Source organism: Gymnoscopelus braueri, assembly GCF_963280865.1.
Source record: "Gymnoscopelus braueri genome assembly, chromosome: 1".
Lineage (NCBI taxonomy): Eukaryota > Metazoa > Chordata > Actinopteri > Myctophiformes > Myctophidae > Gymnoscopelus > Gymnoscopelus braueri.
The window spans coordinates 22,829,639-22,852,045 of NC_137603.1; the positions used below are offsets into that span (position 1 = coordinate 22,829,639).

Consider the following 22,407-nt stretch of genomic DNA (forward strand, 5'->3'; position numbering starts at 1 on the left):
TTCTGTTGTCCAAAAGATCTGGAAATAAACAAACTGAACTGAACTGAACTGAACTGATCTGCTATTTTGATTAAGTTCACCTATAATGACATGCCCATTATAGGTGACTTGAGGTCAGGTGCAGATCAAGTTCTACCAGTTCTACCATACCAATCGTAGCTTCGATAGTTGTGGTTTCTTTCCATTACGGTGATATCTTGATGAGAAATCTTCTATCATGACGAGGAAGTCTTGGACCTTGCATAGTTGTGATGTAAGATATGTAGAACAATGGAAAAAGAAAGGTCAGAGTCAAAACCATCATACTGTACGTACATGATGTGTGTGATTAGATAAGGATAAAGGGCATGACAGGATTTAAAGAATGCAGTGTCACAACTAGGTTCATGCAAGGGCTCCTAACTTTGAGAGATGAACAAATGTATAAGCTGGAGGTCTGATGGTGATTGTGGACCGCAGGCTGTGGATCAAGGGTTTCCACTGCTTATGATTGTGGAGTGTTATTATAGTTAAATATTGTTATTTTTGGTCTCTCAATGGTGAAAATCTTTTTCAAGAAGCTTTACTTGTCCAATTCTGCACTCCTTTGCTTTTGTGCAAATGGATCCTTCTGAACAGATCTATTTTCGATCTTTTCATAGTTTAATTGTCTGACCACACCACATATGAATCCATTGTCTTAAAACATAAAAGGTTTCTCCAACAAAAGATTAAACACACATTTTGCTATTTTCAGGTTGCTATTAGCTATTATCAAACATTACTTCTAGCTGTCTTGTCCTCACCTGATGCAATCATGTACAGTACCTTGTACAATACCACAAATCTCCTGCAACATATTAATGAGCAAAAAATTATACATAGACTATAATTTGTATTTATTCAAAAATAAATACAATTAAATAAAATGGGCCACGGACATAGACAAGTCTTGCCACGGACACGTTTGTCCGTGTACGGACATGTTGATGACCCCTAGTTAGGGTAGTTACACATTCAGATACATTAAATATTTGAATAATAAACGGGCCCCTTTTGATACGAAAATAACCCACAGGAAAAGTGAAGGTATTTCAGAATGTTGTTTTATGCCTATGAAAACAGCTTGTAAATCAACACAATGAGTTGTGCGATGCGATGCGCATATTATGCGATGCGATGCGGCCTTTTTGAAAAAACTTTACCCCCGCATAATTATGCGCCATTTTGCTGATTATGCGGTAAATTCTGCGATCGCATAATCGCATTTTTCTGGAGGGTCTATTACACTGTACGGGAATGCAGGCTTATCCTCTTTAACTGAGATGTGTGATAAGCACTGGTATCTATTTATTTTTAAAAGCCATATCAGGAATGCTCCCCCCTTATATTTGTTCTATGTTGGTTCAGAACCCTATTACATACCAAACCCGCTCGAGTGATCTCCTGACGCTCAAGGTTCCTTTTGCGCAGACTGAGTTAGGCAAGACAGCATTTTCTGTCAGTGCTCCATCTGCCTGGAATGTATTTTATTGCCGTATGTGAATGTCTATTCCTGTTGACTACTGTGTTCTGTATCTCGGCTACATTGAAAATGAGGGCCTGCCCCTCAACTGTACTCCGAGCTGAAATAAAGGTTATGATGATGATGATGATGAACTCCCAAAACCTGACCAATGAGTTGCACAACCAAAACGTGGGTTGGTCCTTTACATAAATGCAAATGTATTTGTATCTCTAAGGCAAGCACTGTCTTGATTTAGTTGAATCTTGTTTCTAGCAACTGCAGGTTACAGTTCTGAGGTCTTACGTGTTGATTGTTGCACGTGGAATTATTTCCATAAATGGCACATATTAGAAGGCTATGTTCTTCTTGGCGTCTCTGCTGGATAATTTTCACTGTCATCCCGGTGATAGTATGGCTGCTTTTAATGGGCTGGGATCATATTATCCACAAACGCAGTTACAGCTGGTTGGAATACACAGCTGCTGATGGGAGCCCTGAAGTTGACTGTGAATGCTCCACAATCCTGGAAGGAGACGCTGAGACACTGCAGAAGGCTAAGCTATTGTCAATCACTAAAGACTTCAAGAGTAGTGTCCAGATTCCTAATGAGTATTATATTAATGCCACCCAGGACTGCAGGTATCGTTTTGTTATATATTTCAATATCTGATTATTACTATTTCAACATTGAAATGTAACGGCATTCATGCATTTTTAATGATACCATACTAAGTACCATGTAACTCCCATATTTCACCAATGATTAGGTAATAATTTATTAATTGCAGGATGTTCAAGTTTAGCAGGAAATATTTGACGTTCCCTCTAAGCCAGGAAGAGGAGGACTTCCCCCTGGCCTTTTCTATGGTTGTCCATCATAAGGTATACAAAATTATACTCTTTGATTTCCAAACACATTGTAAAAAAAAAAAAAAAAAAAAAGTATATATATATATATATATATATATATATATATATATATATATATATGTAATATTGAAAGCTGTATTTATTTTAGCTGTTTAAGCTGTAAGCTGTATCTATATTGGAAATGCCATTGGGAAGGACTAACCCAGCAAAAGACACAGGAGCACAGGGACCTTATTTTAAAATATTTATTCAGCAAACACGATTATAGTTTTGATTCTACTTCATCTTCATCAGAGTCAAAATAATTTATAATTTATGCCAAAACTCACACAAATCGGTACACATTATCCCTGGAGTCATGTGATCAAGATGTACAGTGTCAGTCAGATTTGTCATATTCCATTCTGACTGACTTCCAAATTTGCGGGCCCTGGGTAGACAACCCGGCCTGGCGGAGATTATATTATATTGCTATCCTTTAAATTCAGTTGAAATGACAGTCACAGTATTTACAAGTTGTGAATATTAGTAACCAATACAATTTAATTAAATTCCCCTTATTTCACATACTGTAGGTGCAGAACTTTGAGCGCCTGTTGCGAGCCATCTACGCCCCTCAGAATGTTTACTGCATCCATGTGGACAAGAAGGCAAAGGCTTCATTCCTTGCTGCTGTCTCGGGTATCTCTTCTTGTTTCGATAATGTCTTCATGGTTAGCCAGCCTGTGAGAGTGGTCTACGCTGGCTGGTCACGTGTACAGGCCGATCTCAACTGCATGGCCGATCTCTACAATGTTAGCACAACCTGGAAGTATTTTATCAACCTGTGTGGTCAGGACTTCCCCCTGAAAACCAACCTAGAAATTGTGAGAAGCCTGCAGGCATTGAAGGGTAGAAACAGCTTGGAGTCGGAGAAAATGCCTCATCATAAGAAGCGGAGGTTCCAGATAGTTTATCAAGTAGTGGATGGAGAGCTCAAGGTAATTATTGGTGTCAAGTGTGCATGTTTGTCTTGTTTATTTGCTTGTTTGTTTTTTTCAAGTTTTGTTCCATGTTTGTGTTTTTGCCACCGGATTCGGATGATATCAATGTATCGAATGGAACATTAATGTCCCATTCAATGCATTGATAGCATCCGAATCAGGTGTTTTTTGCTAGGTTGATGACGTCTGATATTATTGTTGACCTTGGTTCTTTGCATTTCAGTCTCTTTTGGATGAGACATTTGCAGCAAAGTTGTTATCCATTGCTATAAATGGAACATTTTCTATTTAGAAAATAGTCATTCATTTATTCCCTCATTTATCTCAGGCGACGGGGCAGGCTAAGGACCCACCACCCTTCAATCTTCCCATCTTCTCAGGAAGTGCTTACATCGTGGTTAGCCGGGGCTATGTGCACAGCGTGCTGGAGGACAACCGTGTACAGGAGCTGATGAAATGGTCTGAAGACGCCTACAGTCCTGATGAGCTTCTCTGGGCCACCATTCAGCGCATATCAAATCCCACCTACACTCCAACAACCTGTATGAAACCTTCCAATCCGGCTTCCGTTCACTCCATAGCACCGAAACCACACTCCTTAAAGTCACCAACGACATCCTCCGCTCCGCCGACAATGGTCTCCTCTCCATCCTCATCCTCCTTGACCTCAGCGCCGCTTTCGACACCATCAGTCACTCTATCCTCATATCACGCCTCCACTCCTCCCTCGGCTTATCCGGCACTGCCCTCTCCTGGATGAAATCATACCTCTCAGACCGCCAACAATACATCTCAATCAACAACTGCACTTCCCCCACTGCCCCAGTCACTCACGGAGTCCCCCAGGGCTCAGTGCTTGGTCCCCTGCTCTTCACCATCTACATCCTTCCCCTCGGACAGATACTACGCAACCACGGACTTCAATTCCACTGCTACGCCGACGACACACAAATCTACCTTTCCACCAAAACCATCACCACAGCCACCCATTCCACCATCACCGCATGCCTCACAGAACTCAAAACCTGGATGCAAAACAACTTTTTAAAACTCAACTGCAATAAATCTGAAATAATCATCATCGGCCCCGACTCCCTCACCCGCTCCACCCAGGACTTCTCACTCAACATCGACGGCTCCCTCATTAAAACCTCCCCCCACATCCGCAACCTTGGTGTAATTTTTGACCCCACCCTGTCATTTCTCCCTCATATAAAAAACATCACTAAAATAGCCTTTTTTCACCTCCGGAACATTGCCCGTCTCCGTCCCTCCCTGACATCTTCCGCTGCCGAAACCCTCATTCATGCCTTCATTTCATCCCGGATAGACTACTGCAACAGCATCCTCCACGGTATCACCGCCAAAACCCTCAATAAACTTCAATATGTACAGAACTCAGCCGCCCGCCTGCTCACTCACACCCGCTCCAGAGACCACATCACACCAGTCCTCCGTGACCTCCACTGGCTCCCGGTCAAACACAGGATAAGCTTCAAAATCCTCATCATCACCTACAAAGCCCTCAACCACCAGGCACCCCAATACATCTCCGACCTCCTTCACAACCACGTCCCCACCCGTTCCCTCAGATCCAGCGATGCCAACCTCCTCAAATTCCCCACCAAAAAAACCAAGCACACCTGGGGTGATAGGGCATTTTCCGTTGCAGCACCCACCCTCTGGAACCCACTCCCACCTCACATCAAAACCGCCCCCACCCTTGCCGTGTTCAAAACCTCCCTCAAAACCCACCTCTTCAGAACTGCTTTTCCCACCTAGCCTGATCTCCTACCACCTAATTTGTTTTATTCCCTGGCCCTCTGCAGCCTTTTTAACTTTTTAACTTTTACTCTCTAGATTGATTCTCTTATTAAAGTTGTTTTGTTTTGTTTTGTTTTTATTTTGCTCTTCTTAGTTCTATGTAAAGCGTCTTTGAGTATTCAGAAAAGCGCTATATAAATCCCAGGTATTATTATTATTATTATCCCTAATGTTCCTGGCTCAGTCTGGCCAAACGTCAAGTACGACATGAGCGATATGAATGCAATTGCACGGCTAGTGAAGTGGGTGGATTCTGAGGTATCACAGGGTCAACTGGAGGCTGCGTACGAAATGTGTCATGGCGAACATGTTAGGGGAATATGCGTGTATGGTGCTGGTGATCTGAAGTGGATGATTGAGCAGCACCACCTTTTTGCCAATAAGTTTGATGTAGACATGGATGTCATTGCTATCCAATGTCTGGAGAAGTACCTCAGAAACAAGGCACTGGCAGAAGAACATTAATTGTATTCAGAAGGTTCAAATCTAGAGACAGAATTCTGATGTTCTCGGTAATGGACAAACCGATGATAAAAAGTAAAGACACTCTGGTTATCTTCAGGTAGGACTTCCTCACAGAGATCTTCTTTTAAATGTCAATTCTTCTTTGATCCTGATGAAGAGCAGTAGTGTCGAAACATTGGCCATGTTCGCTGATTCAATATTAAAAGAGGTAACACTTGTTCATAAGGTACCCGTAATTAACGCTTAATTTATGATTACTTAATACATTATTTAAGCGTTAATTAAGCATTAATTCATCATGAATTCCTTGTAATTCATCATTAATTAACAGCATTAGTTAATCCTTGGTTAAGCAAAGTTACTTAATACATGATTTAAGCGTTAATTTAGCGTTAATTAAGCATTAATTAAGCATTAATTTATCATGAATTCCTTGTAATTCATCATTAATTAACATTATTAGTTCATCTTTAGTTAAGCAAAGTTACTTAATACATGAATTACAAAGACTTAATGCTACATCTAATCTACGATGGTTTACTTTACATGGTATTATACTGTATCTGATATTATAGATTTTTTTTGAGCTGTTGGAAATAACTAGGCTGCACTTGGTTGGTAAAGTCCAGATGACAAAAATATGAGGTTTGTGGAATTTATAGTCATGCAGTATTATATTATATTATATTTGTTATATTAGTGTCTATCTGTCCTCTGAAACAATGGGTTTATAGTTAGTGAGAACTTCACTTCTCCCTTATGCTTGCACAAATGTATTTATTTGTGTGTACAAAGCACTTTGTAATTGTTTTTTAAAGTGCTTTATAAAGTTAGTTTAAACTAAAGATGATGGCCAATGTTGATGATACATGAGAAAAGAACATTAATAATGTATCATATCGATATCATATGCCCAACATCATGTATCATGTATTGTATTGTGAAATCTTGACACCCCTAACCCTCCCCATCATCCCCGTCCGATGTTTTGCTTTCCACATTGATTAGAACATCACTGTAGTCAGTCTTGCTAAATGCACAGTGTAGTATCTGTAGTAGTGGTAGCAGAATGGATAATGTTCTCAACTTAGATATGGGAAACCCATTGAATCCTGGTCAGATTGAAGAGCCTATTATTTAATAATAAATAAGGCTATTTCACAAACACAAATAACTAGGACACCGTGTAAATTACAAAAGCCAAATTACAATTTACAATTTTGGCATTTAGCAGACGTGATTTACAGTAAGCAAGATAAACTCAGTAATCTAGGATCATAGATAAACCAATAACCTATCATCAGTCTAAACATTATAATAATATCAAAAAAATAAATACATTATGTACATTGAAACTATACACACACTGTAAATAAAATGCTATCTAATTTACATTTTAACGTTTGCATAAGACTGCATGGTCGTCAAGGCTAGAACATTTAATACAAAACTATTATATATTAATATTAATTTGTATTGGGCGTTATCTGAGTAGATAGAAAGGTGTTTTATTATCTCCTGGAATAGAGAGAGAGAGAGAGAGAGAGAGAGAAAGAGAGAGAGAGAGAGTCATGTACTTTCTGTACCATGAAGTTATAAACCGGTTTCTGCACATACCTAGGGATGTATGAAGCACTCTTATCTTATCTTATCTTATCTTTTCCCTTTTTGCATGGAAGCAGCATGGAATCGGCATGGATCATTATGATTACTATATTTGTATTTAACTATTCTCTCTCCTGCATGCTAACTGTTCTAAATGGCCTTCTCCTTTGCCTTGATTTTTGGCTTTTTTGTTTTTTTTCTGCATCTTTTGTATTTATATTGACCTTATTTATTATAGACACTGCATGTCTCCTTTTTTTGGCTTGCCTAGTGGAACTGGATTATTTAGTATCCATTAATTTTTATATATGTTTTGAAAGACATTGCATGGCTGTCCTATCTGGCTGTTTAGTCGAAATGGATTTTTGGATTATTATTTTTGATAAACATTGCATGATTCTTGTTTCTGGCTTGCATGATGAGAGGACTCTTTGTCCTATCTCTTTTTTGGACTGCACTGACAGGGACTCACATAAAGTATGTATATCTGAGCACTTGCACCTCCATCTATGACAGTTGATGAGAATCTTCAGTTCCCGTACATGGACGTTGATGACGATGAACTTGTTGATGGTGCCAATGTTTATGTAAGCAGTACAAATAGTCAACAGTATGAACATTATGATTTCAAAAACTTTGAACACACTGATCATAAGCCATACGAGATTGGCTATGATTTAGATCCGGAAAATATTTTTTATAATAACAAAATTACAACTGCCATTACTATACTGATGATCAATTTAGTAAAGTCGAAATGAATGGTACATTTTCAATTATACATTTTAACAGTAGAAGTCTGAATAGAAACTTCCGTAAAATTAAGAAATATCTGGCCCAATTCAACAAATTCAATGTCATCGCGGTCTCTGAAACCTGGCTGAATGATGAGAATGAATGCAATGTGGATTTAGAGGGGTACGAACTGTTCAGAACAGGAGGAGGAGTTGCCTTGTATGTGGATACAGCCTTAAGAAGTAGCGTGGTACAAAATATTACATATAACATAGATAATATTATGGAATGCCTTACAGTTGAAATAGTTTTGGACAAATGTAAAAATATGGTTATAAGTTGTGTATATAGGACACCTGGATCATGCCTAGACACTTTCAACAACAAACTAGACGCATCGCAATTCTGCAATTCTGCATTGCAATTCTACAATTGCAAAGTGTGGTTGCGCTAACGCCGGTCGCGGGTCGCCGGGAGGATTACCGTCGGAGGCCGCGCGACGTGCGATTCGAATTCGGTGCCGATCGGATCCTGCGTTCGTGACACGTGCCGTTTAGATTTGAGGAAATAGGCCCCTCCCACTAAAGAAACAGGCCCCTCCCACAAATGTAGCGGGCCAATGACATCGTCATGTCACTCCTAAGATCACTCGCGTTTCATTTTGAGAGGATTGATCCCCTCAAAAATCATTTTTTTGCATCAAACGGTTACGTTTTGCGCATTTGTGGCACCCCCTATGGATCAAAGTGGAAATGCTTTTGGGGATTCCTTGAGTAAACCACCCTCGACATGTGATTCAAATTTGGGATTGACCGGACGTTTCGTTCGTGATTTTTGGCATTTTTGGTAAAACGGGCCCCTCCTGCCAACTTTGGAAGCCAATTACGGACGAACGGTATGGACTATCAAAATGCCGTTTGGATGTGTTTATCGCTAGGGTCCAGAGATTATGTGTACCGATTTTTGTGAAATTTGTATAAAATATGTGGGAGGAGGAGCTAAAAGTGTGTTTTGAAGAAAATTCAAAATGGCGGAAAATCTATCCAGACGCAAATGGGCGTGGCCTATATAGGGAGTTGCGTCATGACCCAAGAAATCCAGGGGAAAAGATTTCTTTCATTCTACGACCTACGGTTCAAAAGTTATAGGCCAAAAGGTAAAGTGGGCTGTTATAGCGCCACCATGTGGCCGACTGGTGTAATTATGTTATCAATAATTTGACAATAAACTATGAACCTCCCCTCAAAGTCTTTTAACTCTAGCCCTTACGGTTTCTGAGAAAGAAATACTTGAATTTGAGTTTTTTCATTTTCCCATTAAAGTGGATGGGGACATTTAATGCACTAATAAATCAATATCAATTAAACTATGTAACCAATCTCTTAGCAAAGTACAAGCAGTCTGGTCCCGGTGAAGCCGGTCAATTTGACATATGGCACGAAATTGGGAAAAATAAACTGTGGGAGAAATAGCGTGCAAGAAAAAAGTTTATCTAGAATAATAATAAAGTCGGTAGAGTACTATAGTCTGGTTGCCCATTTGGGCAACCACACTAACTAGACAATATGTTTGGCAGCCTTAATAATAACAAAGTGCAAGTGCAAAGTGGACCTGCTTAATCCACATGGCAAGAGAAAAATAACTGATTTCGTCGATTCAATGTTCAGCAACAGTCTATACCCTGTCATCACAAAACCTACCAGAATCACAACTGACTAGTAGGCCTAAGGCTAGTAAGACTGTCAAATTATCAGATTTTCAATAATAACAGACCAGGATTGAAACATATGTGATTTGACCAATATTACAATTTCATTATGAGTAGTTTTCAGTGGCAAAGTATTCTGTCTGTGGGATTTATGTTAGTTGAAATAAGGTTATATTCTGGGCCAGATCTGACTAGTTATGATTTGACTTGATCTGGCCTCGATCGTACTTGTTGTGTATTGACAGCCCTAGTTTTGTCCCTGCTCAGCTACCGTCATGCCCCCCTCTGTCTTGAATGTACTTCCCTGTACCTGCAGTCCTTGTTTACACTAAAGTGAAGCTACAGTGCAACCCGACCTGGTCTCTCTGTCTCCTTATTATAAATGGTGTCATATCCAACCATTATATGGATATACAACAGTACTCTCTCTGATTCATCCAGGACGTCCATTTTCGTGGTCAGGAATTATTTTGGTTGAAATCAGGTGATATTCTGGGCCAGATCTGACTAGTCTTGGTTTGACTGGATCTAGCCCCAATCGAGACGTCACTGATTCGTCCGGGTCCTGACTGTGCTTGCTGGGGAAGTTTTATTTTTGTTATGTTTTACAAGTGTTAAATAGCTCTATATATTCTGATCAATCATTGCTATGGAGTGTTTGTTCAGTAACAGCTTGTTGCAGCTCTTTAGTAAACAGAAAATGCATTTTCAGGTTGGTGTACCAATTTGATCCAATCAGTAGAGAGAACCCATACAGGATACAAAATAATGGTGAAATTGGAAATGATGACACAAATAAGTTAGCAGGCAATGTTGGAACTGGAACACTATACAATTGAAGCTAACAAATGGGTACGCTCTCCTGATTGGCTGAAATTGGCAACCCACCTGAAAATGTATTTGCTTGAGAGATGAGGAGACCCCTGTTACTGAACAAACACTCTACAACAATGATTACTATCAGGATATATAGCGTTGACATTTTTGTTTTAACCAAAAAAAGCAGGTTCAAAGCAGGTTGAACGTGGTTCAGTGTGTCTGTACTCTGTAGGTTTCATAAATGTTTAACTGAAATGAAGTATCAGTTTTGGACATACGTTTTCCTCCCGACTGCGGTGATATTTAACATACCGTTGTGATTCATCTCATGTAATGCTTTTCATATCGACCGTGTGACCGAGAGGAGTCCTGCTTTGTTATGGACACTTTATATGATAAATACTGTATATGTATACCAATGATGTTGGGCTGGCTTGTGCCAGACAATATCCCATTTCATTTATACTCCCAGCATGGGGTCTCCTATCAGAAAATAAGTATTCAATCCAAGCTTATGCATATGATTATGTGACTTGTAGAACCTCTACATATGTGTACCTAATTTATTTTGTTATGTTCCTTGCTAAAACCAGGGGTGGAAGAAGTGCTCAGATTTATCACAATATAAAACTATTCTGTTACAAGTAAAAGGCCTGTAAAACTACAAAAGTTTTTTCCTCAACTTACAGTACCAAAGTAAAACATACTAGACACTTGGTTACATGTATGTTTTGTATTAATCTGAATTAACAGAACATTTACAGAGATTCTGTGTTCAATCAAAGCTGAGGCATAATTATGGTACATGACTTATACAACCTCTGCATACATTTACTTTCAGTTTTTTTCCTTATTAAAACACATGGGCTGGATCAGTGGTTGTTCCGCTGGCATGCAGCCAGGCCTTGCTCCATCGACAGTACATTTACTCTACCTCTTTTGAAGTACTTTGACTTTACTTGAGTATGCTCATTTTACAGTAATTTTATACTTGTATTCCACTTGTATTCCACATCTCAGCGGCAAATATTGTGCTTTTTACTCTACTAAAATGTTTTGAAAAATACTTCATCTATTCGGAAATAGACGATCTACAAGCTCACAACGTGTCGTACTGCGTTGCGTTGTGAGCTTGTAAATCCGATATTTGTATAACTTAAACTTTCTTTTACTTAAAAAATGAACGTTTTTTTAAACTTTTGGTACTTTAAGTATATGTTGATGCCAATTATTTTGTTATTTTACTCAAGTCAAATTTTTAATATACTGTAGGCCTTTTACAGAGTATTTCTACTTTGTGGTGTTGGGAGTACATCAGTGGTGTGTTCAAGGTTTTTTCGGAGGACATACGATATGCTCGACATGCGTGTGGTCATAAATGGTTAGTAGAGGCCAGGGCTACGCTTCTTTTTCAAAAAAGTTCTGTACGTCATACTACGATATTTAGCGTAGCACAGTAGAACACACCACTGCAGTACATTTTCCACCAGTGTTAAAACACATAGGCTGATCAGTGGTTGTTGTGCTGGCGTGCATCCAGGGCTCTGTGCTCCATCTCTGCATGCAGGAGAGCAGTGGTGGGTCTGGGGGAGGAGGGCTCTGGACAGCTTGGCTTTGTCACGAGTGGTTATGTGCTCCGTCTTTGTCGCTGTAGGGCAGAAACCTCTTATTTCTTAAAGGGATAATAATACTTTCAAATAAAATAAACATAGAAAATAAAATAAACATAGAAGAAAATAATAAAAAATAAATGAAACTAAAAAAAGTGCTCCTCGGAGCACAGGTCTCCGCCAGGTCAGGTAGGTTATTGTGGCCTCCTGGTGGCATTATAATAGGCCAATGTGAAAAGGGTGCCATTTCTTCTTAGGCCTTTAAAGGCAATCGGACACTGCATTCATGATTTGAGGCATTTTGTTCCAAAAATGTGTTTTGCTAAATTAGGACTGCTGGTGGCGCTATAGCATTTCTTCCTCGGCCTAGTGGGAATGTGCGTGCAAAATTTCACGGAAATTGCACGCTGCGTTCTTGATTTAAGGCATTTTGTTCAAAACTGACCTATCCTGCAAACTTTGGAAGCCAATGTTAGCCAATTAGGATTGAATATGAAAAATCGGACAGATCTGTGTTGATCACATGACTATAGAGATACTGTGTACCGATTTGTGTGATTTTTGGACAGAATCTGTAGGAGTAATATAAAAAAAAATGTTTTGCACAAATCAGCCTCCTGGTGGCGCTAAAACAGGCCAATCTGAATTGGCATCCAGGGAGTGTGTGTGCACAGTTTCGCAGTGACCGGGTCAACGGTGCCAGAGATTAGCTGTACATAGACAAAAAGAATGACACGGACGGACGGACAGACGGACAGACACACGGACGGACAGACTGGGTGAAAAACATACTCTCGCCATGCCTTTCGGCCTGGCAGAGACTAAAAGTCATGGAAAAATCACAACCCTAATGCGTGAGGGGGCCGTGATTTTTTCATTACTTTTTTCATTAATTAAAAAATAATAATTTAATGTTTATTTTATTTGAAAGTAAAATATCCCTTTAACTTTTGGTGTTCTTTTTTTTTTTATCATACTACAGCGTCACACACAAAAGTATCAAAAATAGCAGATCTGCAAGCTCGAAACGAGGCGCGAAGCGACGCCTTTTGAGCTTGTCGATCTGCTATTTTTGCTATTTTTGAATTTGAATCCTGAAAAAAAGTAACAGTTTTTGGACATATGAGGTTTCCACCCAGACAGAGATGTTTTGATCATTGTGGAAGTGGTGCACTGGAAACCACAGAGATCAGTGGTAAAAACACACCCTGTGGGTCAGGACCCAATCGTAGGTGGCAGAATTCTGGCAGTGTAGATTACAGTTTGAATAATCTTTAAAATTTATTTGCTGATAACATGTTTATGTACGTATAACTAAAGATCAGGATTTTGTGTTCCTTGAAAAACTTTATTCAAAATATGAGTTTGCCGAAGGAGACCTCTTTTTCAGTTAATATATCGTTTCTGTCGAGTGGAAATATACAGTAATTATGTCCAAAACAGTGACTTTTCAGCATTCAAATTCAAAAGTAAGCAAAAATAGCAGGGGCCTGTTCCTCAAAAGGTGAATTAAAAAAGCCTGGCCTTAAGCCAAATCAAGGCTTGACAAATTCGGGTCCGAAAAGCCTCGTTTATTCCGTTCCTCAGACGCCAAGCCAGGCTGAAAAGGAGCAACTTTGTCGAGCTAGACCTTGTCAAGCCAGGCTGTGTCCAGCCAGGATAATGAAGCCAGGCTGAATGGGCGGCGATTCGCCGGCGACGTATTTCTATAAAAGACCATGAACTCGAGCGCAGATTCCTTGAACTTGACCAATCACGGAGTCCAAAACCAGAGCAGCGTTCTTCTCTGTGGCCGCTGAATAGCAGCACTGCAGCAGCTCATGAAATCATACAAGGAAGTAAAATGTATTTAAGCAAGAAAGGAAACGCGACCGCAATAAATAGATCCAGGGAGAAAGCATGACAAAGTATTGCAAGCACACACAGTGTGTGTGTGTGTGTGTGTGTGTGTGTGTGTGTGTGTGTGTGTGTGTGTGTGTGTGTGTGTGTGTGTGTGTGTGTGTGTGTGTGTGTTTGAGACGGACGGGCAACGGGACGAACGGGACGAACGGGAACGGGACGGGGGGGGGTGTACTGCGACGGGGGCCACAACGGGACAGGACGGGACGGGGGGGGGGGGGGGGGGGGGGGGGGTTGACCGCGACAGGGGGCCGTGACGGGATGAGCGGGGGGGACGGGACGGGGGACGAGACACGCAATAAATAACCCCACATTTGCAAGACCACTTTGGTAGAGGTTTGGGTTGTGTTATGTAGTTACCTTGCCATCATGATGTAACTCCAAAGGTGGACAAGAAATAAAAAATAATTTCTCCATTGACTAGAAATTGATAATTTAAAATATGCTCCTCATTGACTTACAAAGAGGCTCCTTTAAACCCGTAACTAATAATTTATATATATATATATATATATATATATATATAAATTATTAGTTACGGGTATATGTGTGTGTATGTATGTGTCAGACATTTTTTATAATATTTAAAAAAAAAATGTAATATATTATCAAACATCTAACAACAAGATGAACTATAGTGTTAACTATAACAGAGTGACAATTACATATCACATGAGTCATTGTGAAACAATTATGATTATGATTCATGGTCACACACTATTTCAGTAATTAATTTGATTATATCTTTTGTATTTATTTCATTTTATTTGAATGCAGGGTCATTAAAATTAGTCCATATACAAACACATGTTTTGAATTAACTGTGGAAAAACTTGAAGAACAAGGCACTGGATTAAGTAAGCTTGGCTGTTAGCCTGCTCCTGACCAGGCTAACTTCACAGCTAAATTGCCATGGTAACTAAGCTAGGCTTGCTTCAATTCTCTTTTGAGGAATCGGATAAGGCTAAACTTAGCCAGGGTGAACTGGCTAAACTAATCTTCAAGATAATTCACCTTTTGAGGAACCGACTCAGCTCTAATCCTGGCTAAATTAAGCCAGGATAGGTGGAAAAGCCAGGCTTTAGCTCTAATTCACCTTTTGAGGAACAGGCCCCAGGTCTACTAGCTCAAAACGTGTGGCATCGTGACACGTTTTGAGCTCGTAGATATTTTTGCTACTTTTGTGTGACACTGTAGCAAGACGAAGTAGGCCATTAATTTACGAATGCCCGACAGCAACGATATGCAACCAAAAAAGATCAGTTACACCTTGACTGCTGCACATGGCGGTATCATGCACCACTTTGACTTTTAGAGCACAGCGATGGTGATATAGGAGACAGACATGCCTATCAGCGATGCAGAGACAGGAGGAGGAGAAGAGTGGGCGGAAAGTCTCAAAAAATGGCTGGAGGCGAACTTTTTGACCTTTTTAGTTTCATCTTAAAACACAGAGCCGTCTTCAGGGAAGCCAGCGGTTAACCACTTGAACCCCGGCACCCCCCTCCCCTATTCTGGGGGGAACATTACCCCTAATAGGGGGGAGGGGGGGGGTGGCGTCTACAAGCTGTATCAGCTATATCTGGGGTATGAGATTTGGTTTAGAAAGAAACAACGGCAGACTGAGTGCAGTTGTAACTCTAGGTGGACCCGTTTTACTGAGAATATATAGGGTTTAAGTGGTTTAAGCCCTTAAACAGAATGCTCACTCAGACAGGATTTCATGGGTGCTGAAGCGGAGTTGGATTCAGTCTAAAGGTCAGCTCTACAGAGATGTCAGTCAAACGGCGCGGAGATAGTGCAGTTCCTGACATAATTCCTCATCTTTGGTTCATCTCCGTAGGCAGTGAGCTGAATGAGAAAACTATTCCCAGAGAGAGATGGCTCCATCACACACACACACACACACACACACACACACACACACACACACACACACACACACACACACACACACACACACACACACACACACACGCCACTTTTTGCTTTGACAGGTCGGGTTTTTTCGGTAACACTTTACTTGAGGGGGGAAATTCATACGTGTAAATAACACTTAATTAATGATGACGAACTCATGCACAGATCAATTCATCATGAAGTGATCATTAATTCCTGGTCCTTTCCATTATCTAATGGCGATCTTAAGCAAGTGTAATATTTCATTAGTTAAGGACGTTATTCCACTGTTCACTTCTGTGCCCAGAATGAGTGCTCAACCTGGGCACATTTAGTGATATTGTTATATTTTTTTGTTGCAAGTTAGTTTGCCGCTTTAGATTAGTATTACAAAACATATGCCATTACCAATTAAGCTGTATGTTATCTATTAAAAAAATGCATCTAGCAGCTTACTTATACGACTAACATTGTGGTATTACTACTTTTAATCTGAGTACTTCTTCCACCACTGTGAGTTTCTGTGTGACTTCTGCTCCAAAGTCGGCTACAGTGAGTTAGAATACAGATCGGAAGATATCTGTAGTAGGTGCCTCTCTCCATAAACACACAACAACGCACGCGTGCAAGCATGTGCGCGTGCACGCACATGCACGCACATGCACGCTGATGAATGATGATGACCTCCAACTGCTCTGTCACTCCTGATGGCATCAGAGGAACTTTGGCATTGGACCTATCTCTGTACTTTGTAATTGAGGTGTTTTCACTGATGGATAGGGTGGAGTGTGAGAGATAGAGAGGCAACAGAGAGAGAGAGAGAGAGTGAGAGAGCCAGACAGACAGACAGACAGACAGACAGACAGACAGAGCAAGAAAGAGAGAGACAGAGAGAGTGAGACAGACAAAGTCATAGAGAGAGTCAGACAGACAGACAGACAAACAGACAGACAGAAAGAGCGAGTGAGAGAGAGAGTAAACAAATGATTTCAGACAGACAGATGTGTCTCTCCTGCCATCCAGCTGATGTTTCAGACAGGACGTCTATCTCCTCTGATAGGTGAAGGTCACCAGGGTCTGTGTGTGTGTGTTTATCTTCATCATCCTGAGGAAGAGGCAAAGAAGGACAGGACGCTGTTCTCTTGAGCAAGACATTTTGGATAATGTGTGCAACAATTAATCGAAGTAATCAAGTTAATCGATTAAAAAAATAAAAAAATAATATATATATATAATTTAATAAAATAATCGATTAACAAATATCAAACCTTATTTTGGACATGTTATAATAGGTTCAAAATTTCACAAAAATGTAAAATCCTTTAAAATTGTTTATAGCTAGCATGATTATATGAATGAATGATAACCCACATTTAGCAGAATATATAATACAATCTAAAAAATGGAAATGGATTGAAAGAGTTGCATTTAGTCCCTCCCGAGCAGATGTACTTTAAATGTTGCCATAACACTTCAGTAAGATGTAAATTTGTTCCATTAATGTGTCAATGTAAGTAATTCAAGTGTTTGATTTAATTTGGTTTACACTTTATAGATCCGCGGTTCACATAAACATTCATATACCATTGTATACTTTCTCTTACGTACCCCATAGTACCTCCATGTACCACTAGCAGTACATGTACGCCCATTTGAGATCCACCGCTCCAAGGGTTGCTTTTAGACTCTAAATCAAGGGGACGGCGCAGTCCACACCACAACTATAAGTACGACAGTGGAGAGTGATATAATTGGGATCCCCCTCTCAGAGCGATTTAACGAACGAAACACTGGCAGCCAATCAAAGATCATACAAATTTACCGTAATGAGTCACTCACGTTCAACATGTTTACAGAACCTTATCGTTCATCAGTGTGGATGCTCACATCATTATCCTTATAGTTATCTTTATATATTGTCCTGTGGACAGGCGGCAGGCAAAGCATGGTGTTGGAAAAGCATGGTGTTGCCAAACTTTCAATGCTGTGCCCCGCCACAACTTTCACTAAATGAGCCTTGCTTCCAGAACAATGCCTGTGAAAGTGTCAGAACTCAACAATCTGTGGTGGAAGTCACTGTCTGAGAAGTAATGCAACGATACTGCTGCCATTTACTTAATTGAAGTAGGTGAACAACAGCTTGTCACTTTTGACGGCTGATTTGACAGCTAGCATTAATGTACAACGGTAATCGCCCTTATCTGCAGAATCTGTTGCATTCATGACACGTCTTATCTTATCAAGATGCTGCTTGTTTTTTTGCCTCTAGCTCGCATGTTTGCTTCCCTCCGGAAGAAAAGGAAAACATGTACAGGTATAAACTAAAAAACAAAAAACTGCTGCAAAGGAGACATGAAGGACAGACTTGATGTATCCTCCCTGATCCTCGTTCAAAGTGGTTTGGGGAGCCTCCTGTCTCCTCCTCGCTCATGGCTCCTCCAAAAGCAATTTAATATTTTAGGATGTGAACAATCTGGAGGTGAGGAGATTTGGAGGATTTAGCTTTGGTCTGTCTCTCTTTCTGCCCCTGTTTCTGTGTCTTCACTCTGACCACTCCCACATTCCATTCTCATCTCCATTGGGCCAGTGGGGCCGGGGCCCGCGATATATGTAAGTGCACGGTCTTTGGGGAGCCTCGCCCTGAATTCCCCCTTTTGGGCGGGGGCACGGGCGGGGACTTCTTTCTTCTACAATAGAACAGCCCAAATACCTAATCTCAGTACCGGCCTCAGTGGCGCACCTCGCTAATCATTAAACTCCCAATCCTCTTCCACCGGGAGTCTGGGATCGACTCCCGCTTAGGAGAAAACCTTTTCAATCCTCAACTACTTTTTTTCGCCGATAAAGTATAGTTTTTGCTCCTGACAGGCATGAGCTCGGCCCTGGCCTCCCTAGGTTGGCAGAGGGAATGTAGTGCCCAGGATTACATAGACAATTGGCACTGGGTGTAAAATATAGGGTTACAAAATCGTGGGATAAAAATTAAGTAAAAAAAAAAAAAAAGTATAGTTTTGGACCATGACCGAGGCGCGCCGACTCAGCAGACCTTGAGGCCGAGGAATCGCACCCGAGCGCCTCCAGGCGCGAGTGCCCGCGACGACCGGCCGATGGTCTGCTAGTCGACTAAGCGCCGTCCGAATTATGTACCGATAGGCACAGAATCGTAAATAATATTGGTGGGGACTGCGTTTGCCCCACTGACTGCGTTTGCCCCAACTGCCACTCAAAGTGACTACTGGCCAATCACAGTGCGTCTTTCCCGGGACTTAACCAGCTCTCAACTTCCGGTACACAAACGCAGCACACTCCCAAAGCTGGCCCGGGGCCCAGGGGCCCTTGACTCTCAGGGGCCCTTCGGGGTAACTGGGCCGCGAGGCCATAGACAATTTTCTAAAATGAAATGTATAGGTTAATCAAATATCAAATCAGTGGGGCCCCTCCTCACGTTCTCTGTATTTACAGCTGAGGTTCTCAAACCCAGGGGTTGGGTTTGAGGCCTTGACAAGTTAAGGTTATTATTATTACATGCAAATACATGCACATACTGTACTTAGTTTAGGTTACAGACTGTAAACCCTGTACGACAACAAAATGTCCACAGTGTGCTTTCTTGACCCACTCAAACCTGAGCAGTGTGTGTGTGTGTGTGCTGTGCCCACCTGACTGCCCGTTGTGGGTAGCGCACCCCTAAAAGATGATCGGCGCGGGGGTTAATCCGTCCCCATGCCTGGAGTTCCCAGGGATCAGCCGGGTCACTGATCAGCTCCTGGGCTCATTGTGCTGACTCACTGCCACATCCTCATCCTTGTGATGTGTCGTGTTCTTGGTCTGTGTTGGATGTTCTGCCTTTACCATCACGTAAGCCTTTGTTTATTATTAAATGGGCTCCCGACAAATTTTTTAGTTGGTTGCACTGATGCACTAAACTGCTAAAACCTTTTCATATACGGAGATTCACCAGCATATAATTTCGGTGCACCCCCCCACCCACACACACACACACACACACACACACACACACACACACACACACACACACACACACACACACACACACACACACACACACACACACACACATAGACAGACCTGCTAGATGCAGTGGTGGAAAGTAACTACGTACATTTACTTAAGTGCTGTACTTAAGTGCAATTTTGAGGTAATTGTACTTTACTTGAGTATTTCCAATTTCCAATACTTTTACTTCTACTCCACTACATCTCAGAGGCTAATATTATACGTTTACTCCACTACAATTATTTTAACACTTTAGTTACTAGTTACTTGGCAGATATAAATTATTACATTATAAAACATACAATAACCACTTTAGCCCTATTTTATACCTAGGCTATTTGAAAATAGCAGATCTACAAGCTCACAACGCTTCGCATCGCGACGCGTTGTGAGCTTGTAAATCTGCTATTTTCAAACATTTTAGTACTTTTGGTACTTTAAGTACATTTTGATGCCAATACGTTTGTACTTTTACTCAAGTAAATTTTTAATTCTGGACTTTTACTTGTAACAGAGTATTTCTATACTGCAGTATCGGTACTTTTACTTAGGTAAAGAATTTGAGTACTTTTTCCACCACTGGCTAGATGTGGTGATGTGGTGCACTCGTGCAACCAATGAAAGTGTTTAGTTGTACTGGACAGATTGTTGGGTGCATGTGAGCTGAAAACAGGTGCGCCCTGGAGCCCTAAATAAAGTATTACTGGTGTTGACCTGCCTCGGTCCACACCTGACACACACTTGGACCAATGGGCAGCCCCTAAGTTAACCCATTAAGACCAGGAAAAGCATCTGTCATTTTAGATTTTAACCACTTTAACCATTATTTTATACTTTGGCTATTCAAAAATAGCAGATATACAAGCTCATAACGTGGCACCGAGTGCTGCGCTATGAGCTTGTAATTTGTGCAAATATCTGATTTTATTATTTTAAAGTGAACATTTGTAACTTAAATCTTTGCTTCTGGGGGTCCCTGGAACTAAATATTTTGAGATTGGGGGGTCCGCGGCCAAATACATATAATTTTGACACGAAAAAGTTTGAGAACCACTGATATTAATCAAGGGAAGGGGAGGGGGGTGGGGTGGCGGATTGCAGGTCTACTCAGCTGACAAAGGGAGGGAGAGGCGTGGTGCGACGTCACAACACACATCATACAACCAGCATCTGCTCTGCTCCAAAAATACACCACGACACACACACACACACACACACACACACACACACACACACCCCCACACACACACACACACACACACACACGCACACACGCGCACACACACAGACACACACACACACACACACACACACACACACACACACACACACACACGTATGACTATTTGTGAGGACATCGTCATTTTAGGTTGGCAATTTAACTAATCTACAAGCTCACAACCCATCGCACTGCAACGCGTTGTGACTGTGTAGATGCTGTTATGTTGTGTGTGACATCGGCATGCAACTAAGTGCCGTATAAATCAGGCATAACGTTGACCTCTGAATGCCTATAACCCCAACCTGAATGTTTGAATTTCTCTTGTGAGATTCAGCCAGGACATTTGTCCTCACATTGTCTTTTTCTTGAATTCTCCTACACATGCTTGGTTCACTGGGATGCTAGGTTCACTGGGGATGCTAGGTTATGCTAGGTTCTCAGGGACACTAGCTTCACTGGGATATGTTCTCTCAGGGACACTAGGTTCACTGGGATGCTAGGTTCACTGGGATGCTAGGTTCTCAGGGACACTAGGTTCACTAGGGATGCTAGGTTTTCAGGCATGCTAAGTTCACAAGGATGCTAGGTTTTCAGGGATGCTAGGTTTTCAGGGATGCTAGGTTCACTGGTATGCTAGGTTCACTAGGATGCTAGGTTCTCATGGATGCACCTTGCTTTGTTTCCTTGTGTGTGTGTGTGTGTGTGTGTGTGTGTGTGTGTGTGTGTGTGTGTGTGTGTGTGTGTGTGTGTGTGTGTGTGTGTGTGTGTGTGTGTGTGTGTATCCAGAGAGGTGGAGCAGGTGGGGGTATCGGACCTGGAGATCATCTCTCAGCCGGTAGAGGAGAAGGCGTATGCCAGGTCGGTGCCGGTGCAGCTGGTGAGTTTTGGCTACAGAGACCTTCCTCTGGCAGCGCTGGACCTGTCCCTGGCCGGATCCCAGCTGCTCTCCAACGCCGACGACGAGGAGAACAGAGAGGGGTGAGTGAGCCACCGCTGGACGTCATACATTTACACCTATTGTTGCTGGCGGGCAGAAATCTCTTATCTCCATATTTTTACTTTTTGTGTTTTTTTCCGTAAATGAACTTGAGCACTTGATAATACTACAGCGTCACACAAAAGCATCAAAAGTAGCAGATCTGGGCCCGGATGGCTGGCGTAACGGTCCGGGCACCTAGGCTGCTAAGTTCAAGTCCAGTTCCCGACGACCTTTGCTGCGGGTCACTCCCCATATCTCTCTCCCCATTTCCTGTCAGTCTACTCAC

General features: G+C 41.4%; 2 protein-coding genes and 1 pseudogene across 3 annotated transcripts in view; all 3 read left to right on the top strand.

Moving 5' to 3' along the window:
• The window catches only part of tpma (alpha-tropomyosin), a gene marked incomplete at its 5' end in the record, with an annotated part of 303,129 nt that overhangs the window by 61,126 nt on the left and 219,596 nt on the right, over window positions 1–22,407 (top strand). The window lies entirely within an intron of this gene.
• LOC308080772 (beta-1,3-galactosyl-O-glycosyl-glycoprotein beta-1,6-N-acetylglucosaminyltransferase-like) lies at window positions 1,853–5,864 on the top strand. The gene is made up of 6 exons (XM_080422748.1): window positions 1,853–2,125; window positions 2,275–2,368; window positions 2,932–3,336; window positions 3,668–4,078; window positions 4,453–4,513; window positions 5,309–5,864. The coding sequence occupies exons 1-6, from the start codon at window positions 1,911–1,913 to the stop codon at window positions 5,626–5,628; spliced, it is 1,506 nt and encodes a 501-aa protein (XP_080278874.1). The 5' UTR covers window positions 1,853–1,910; the 3' UTR covers window positions 5,629–5,864.
• LOC308080842 (transmembrane protein 266-like) overlaps window positions 19,598–22,407 on the top strand; it is a 68,896-nt pseudogene continuing 66,086 nt past the window's right edge. Inside the window, exons 1-2 of the transcript in view lie at window positions 19,598–19,680; window positions 21,929–22,120. The product of the transcript in view is annotated as a transmembrane protein 266-like (transcript). The remainder of the gene's footprint in view (window positions 19,681–21,928; window positions 22,121–22,407) is intronic.

Coding starts and splice junctions, on each gene's coding strand:
- LOC308080772 (XM_080422748.1), top strand. CDS start 1,911: ATGGGCTGGGATCATATTATCCACAAACGCAGTTACAGCTGGTTGGAA. Junction 2,126..2,274: donor AATGCCACCCAGGACTGCAG/GTATCGTTTTGT, acceptor TATTAATTGCAG/GATGTTCAAGTTTAGCAGGA. Junction 2,369..2,931: donor CTATGGTTGTCCATCATAAG/GTATACAAAATT, acceptor CACATACTGTAG/GTGCAGAACTTTGAGCGCCT.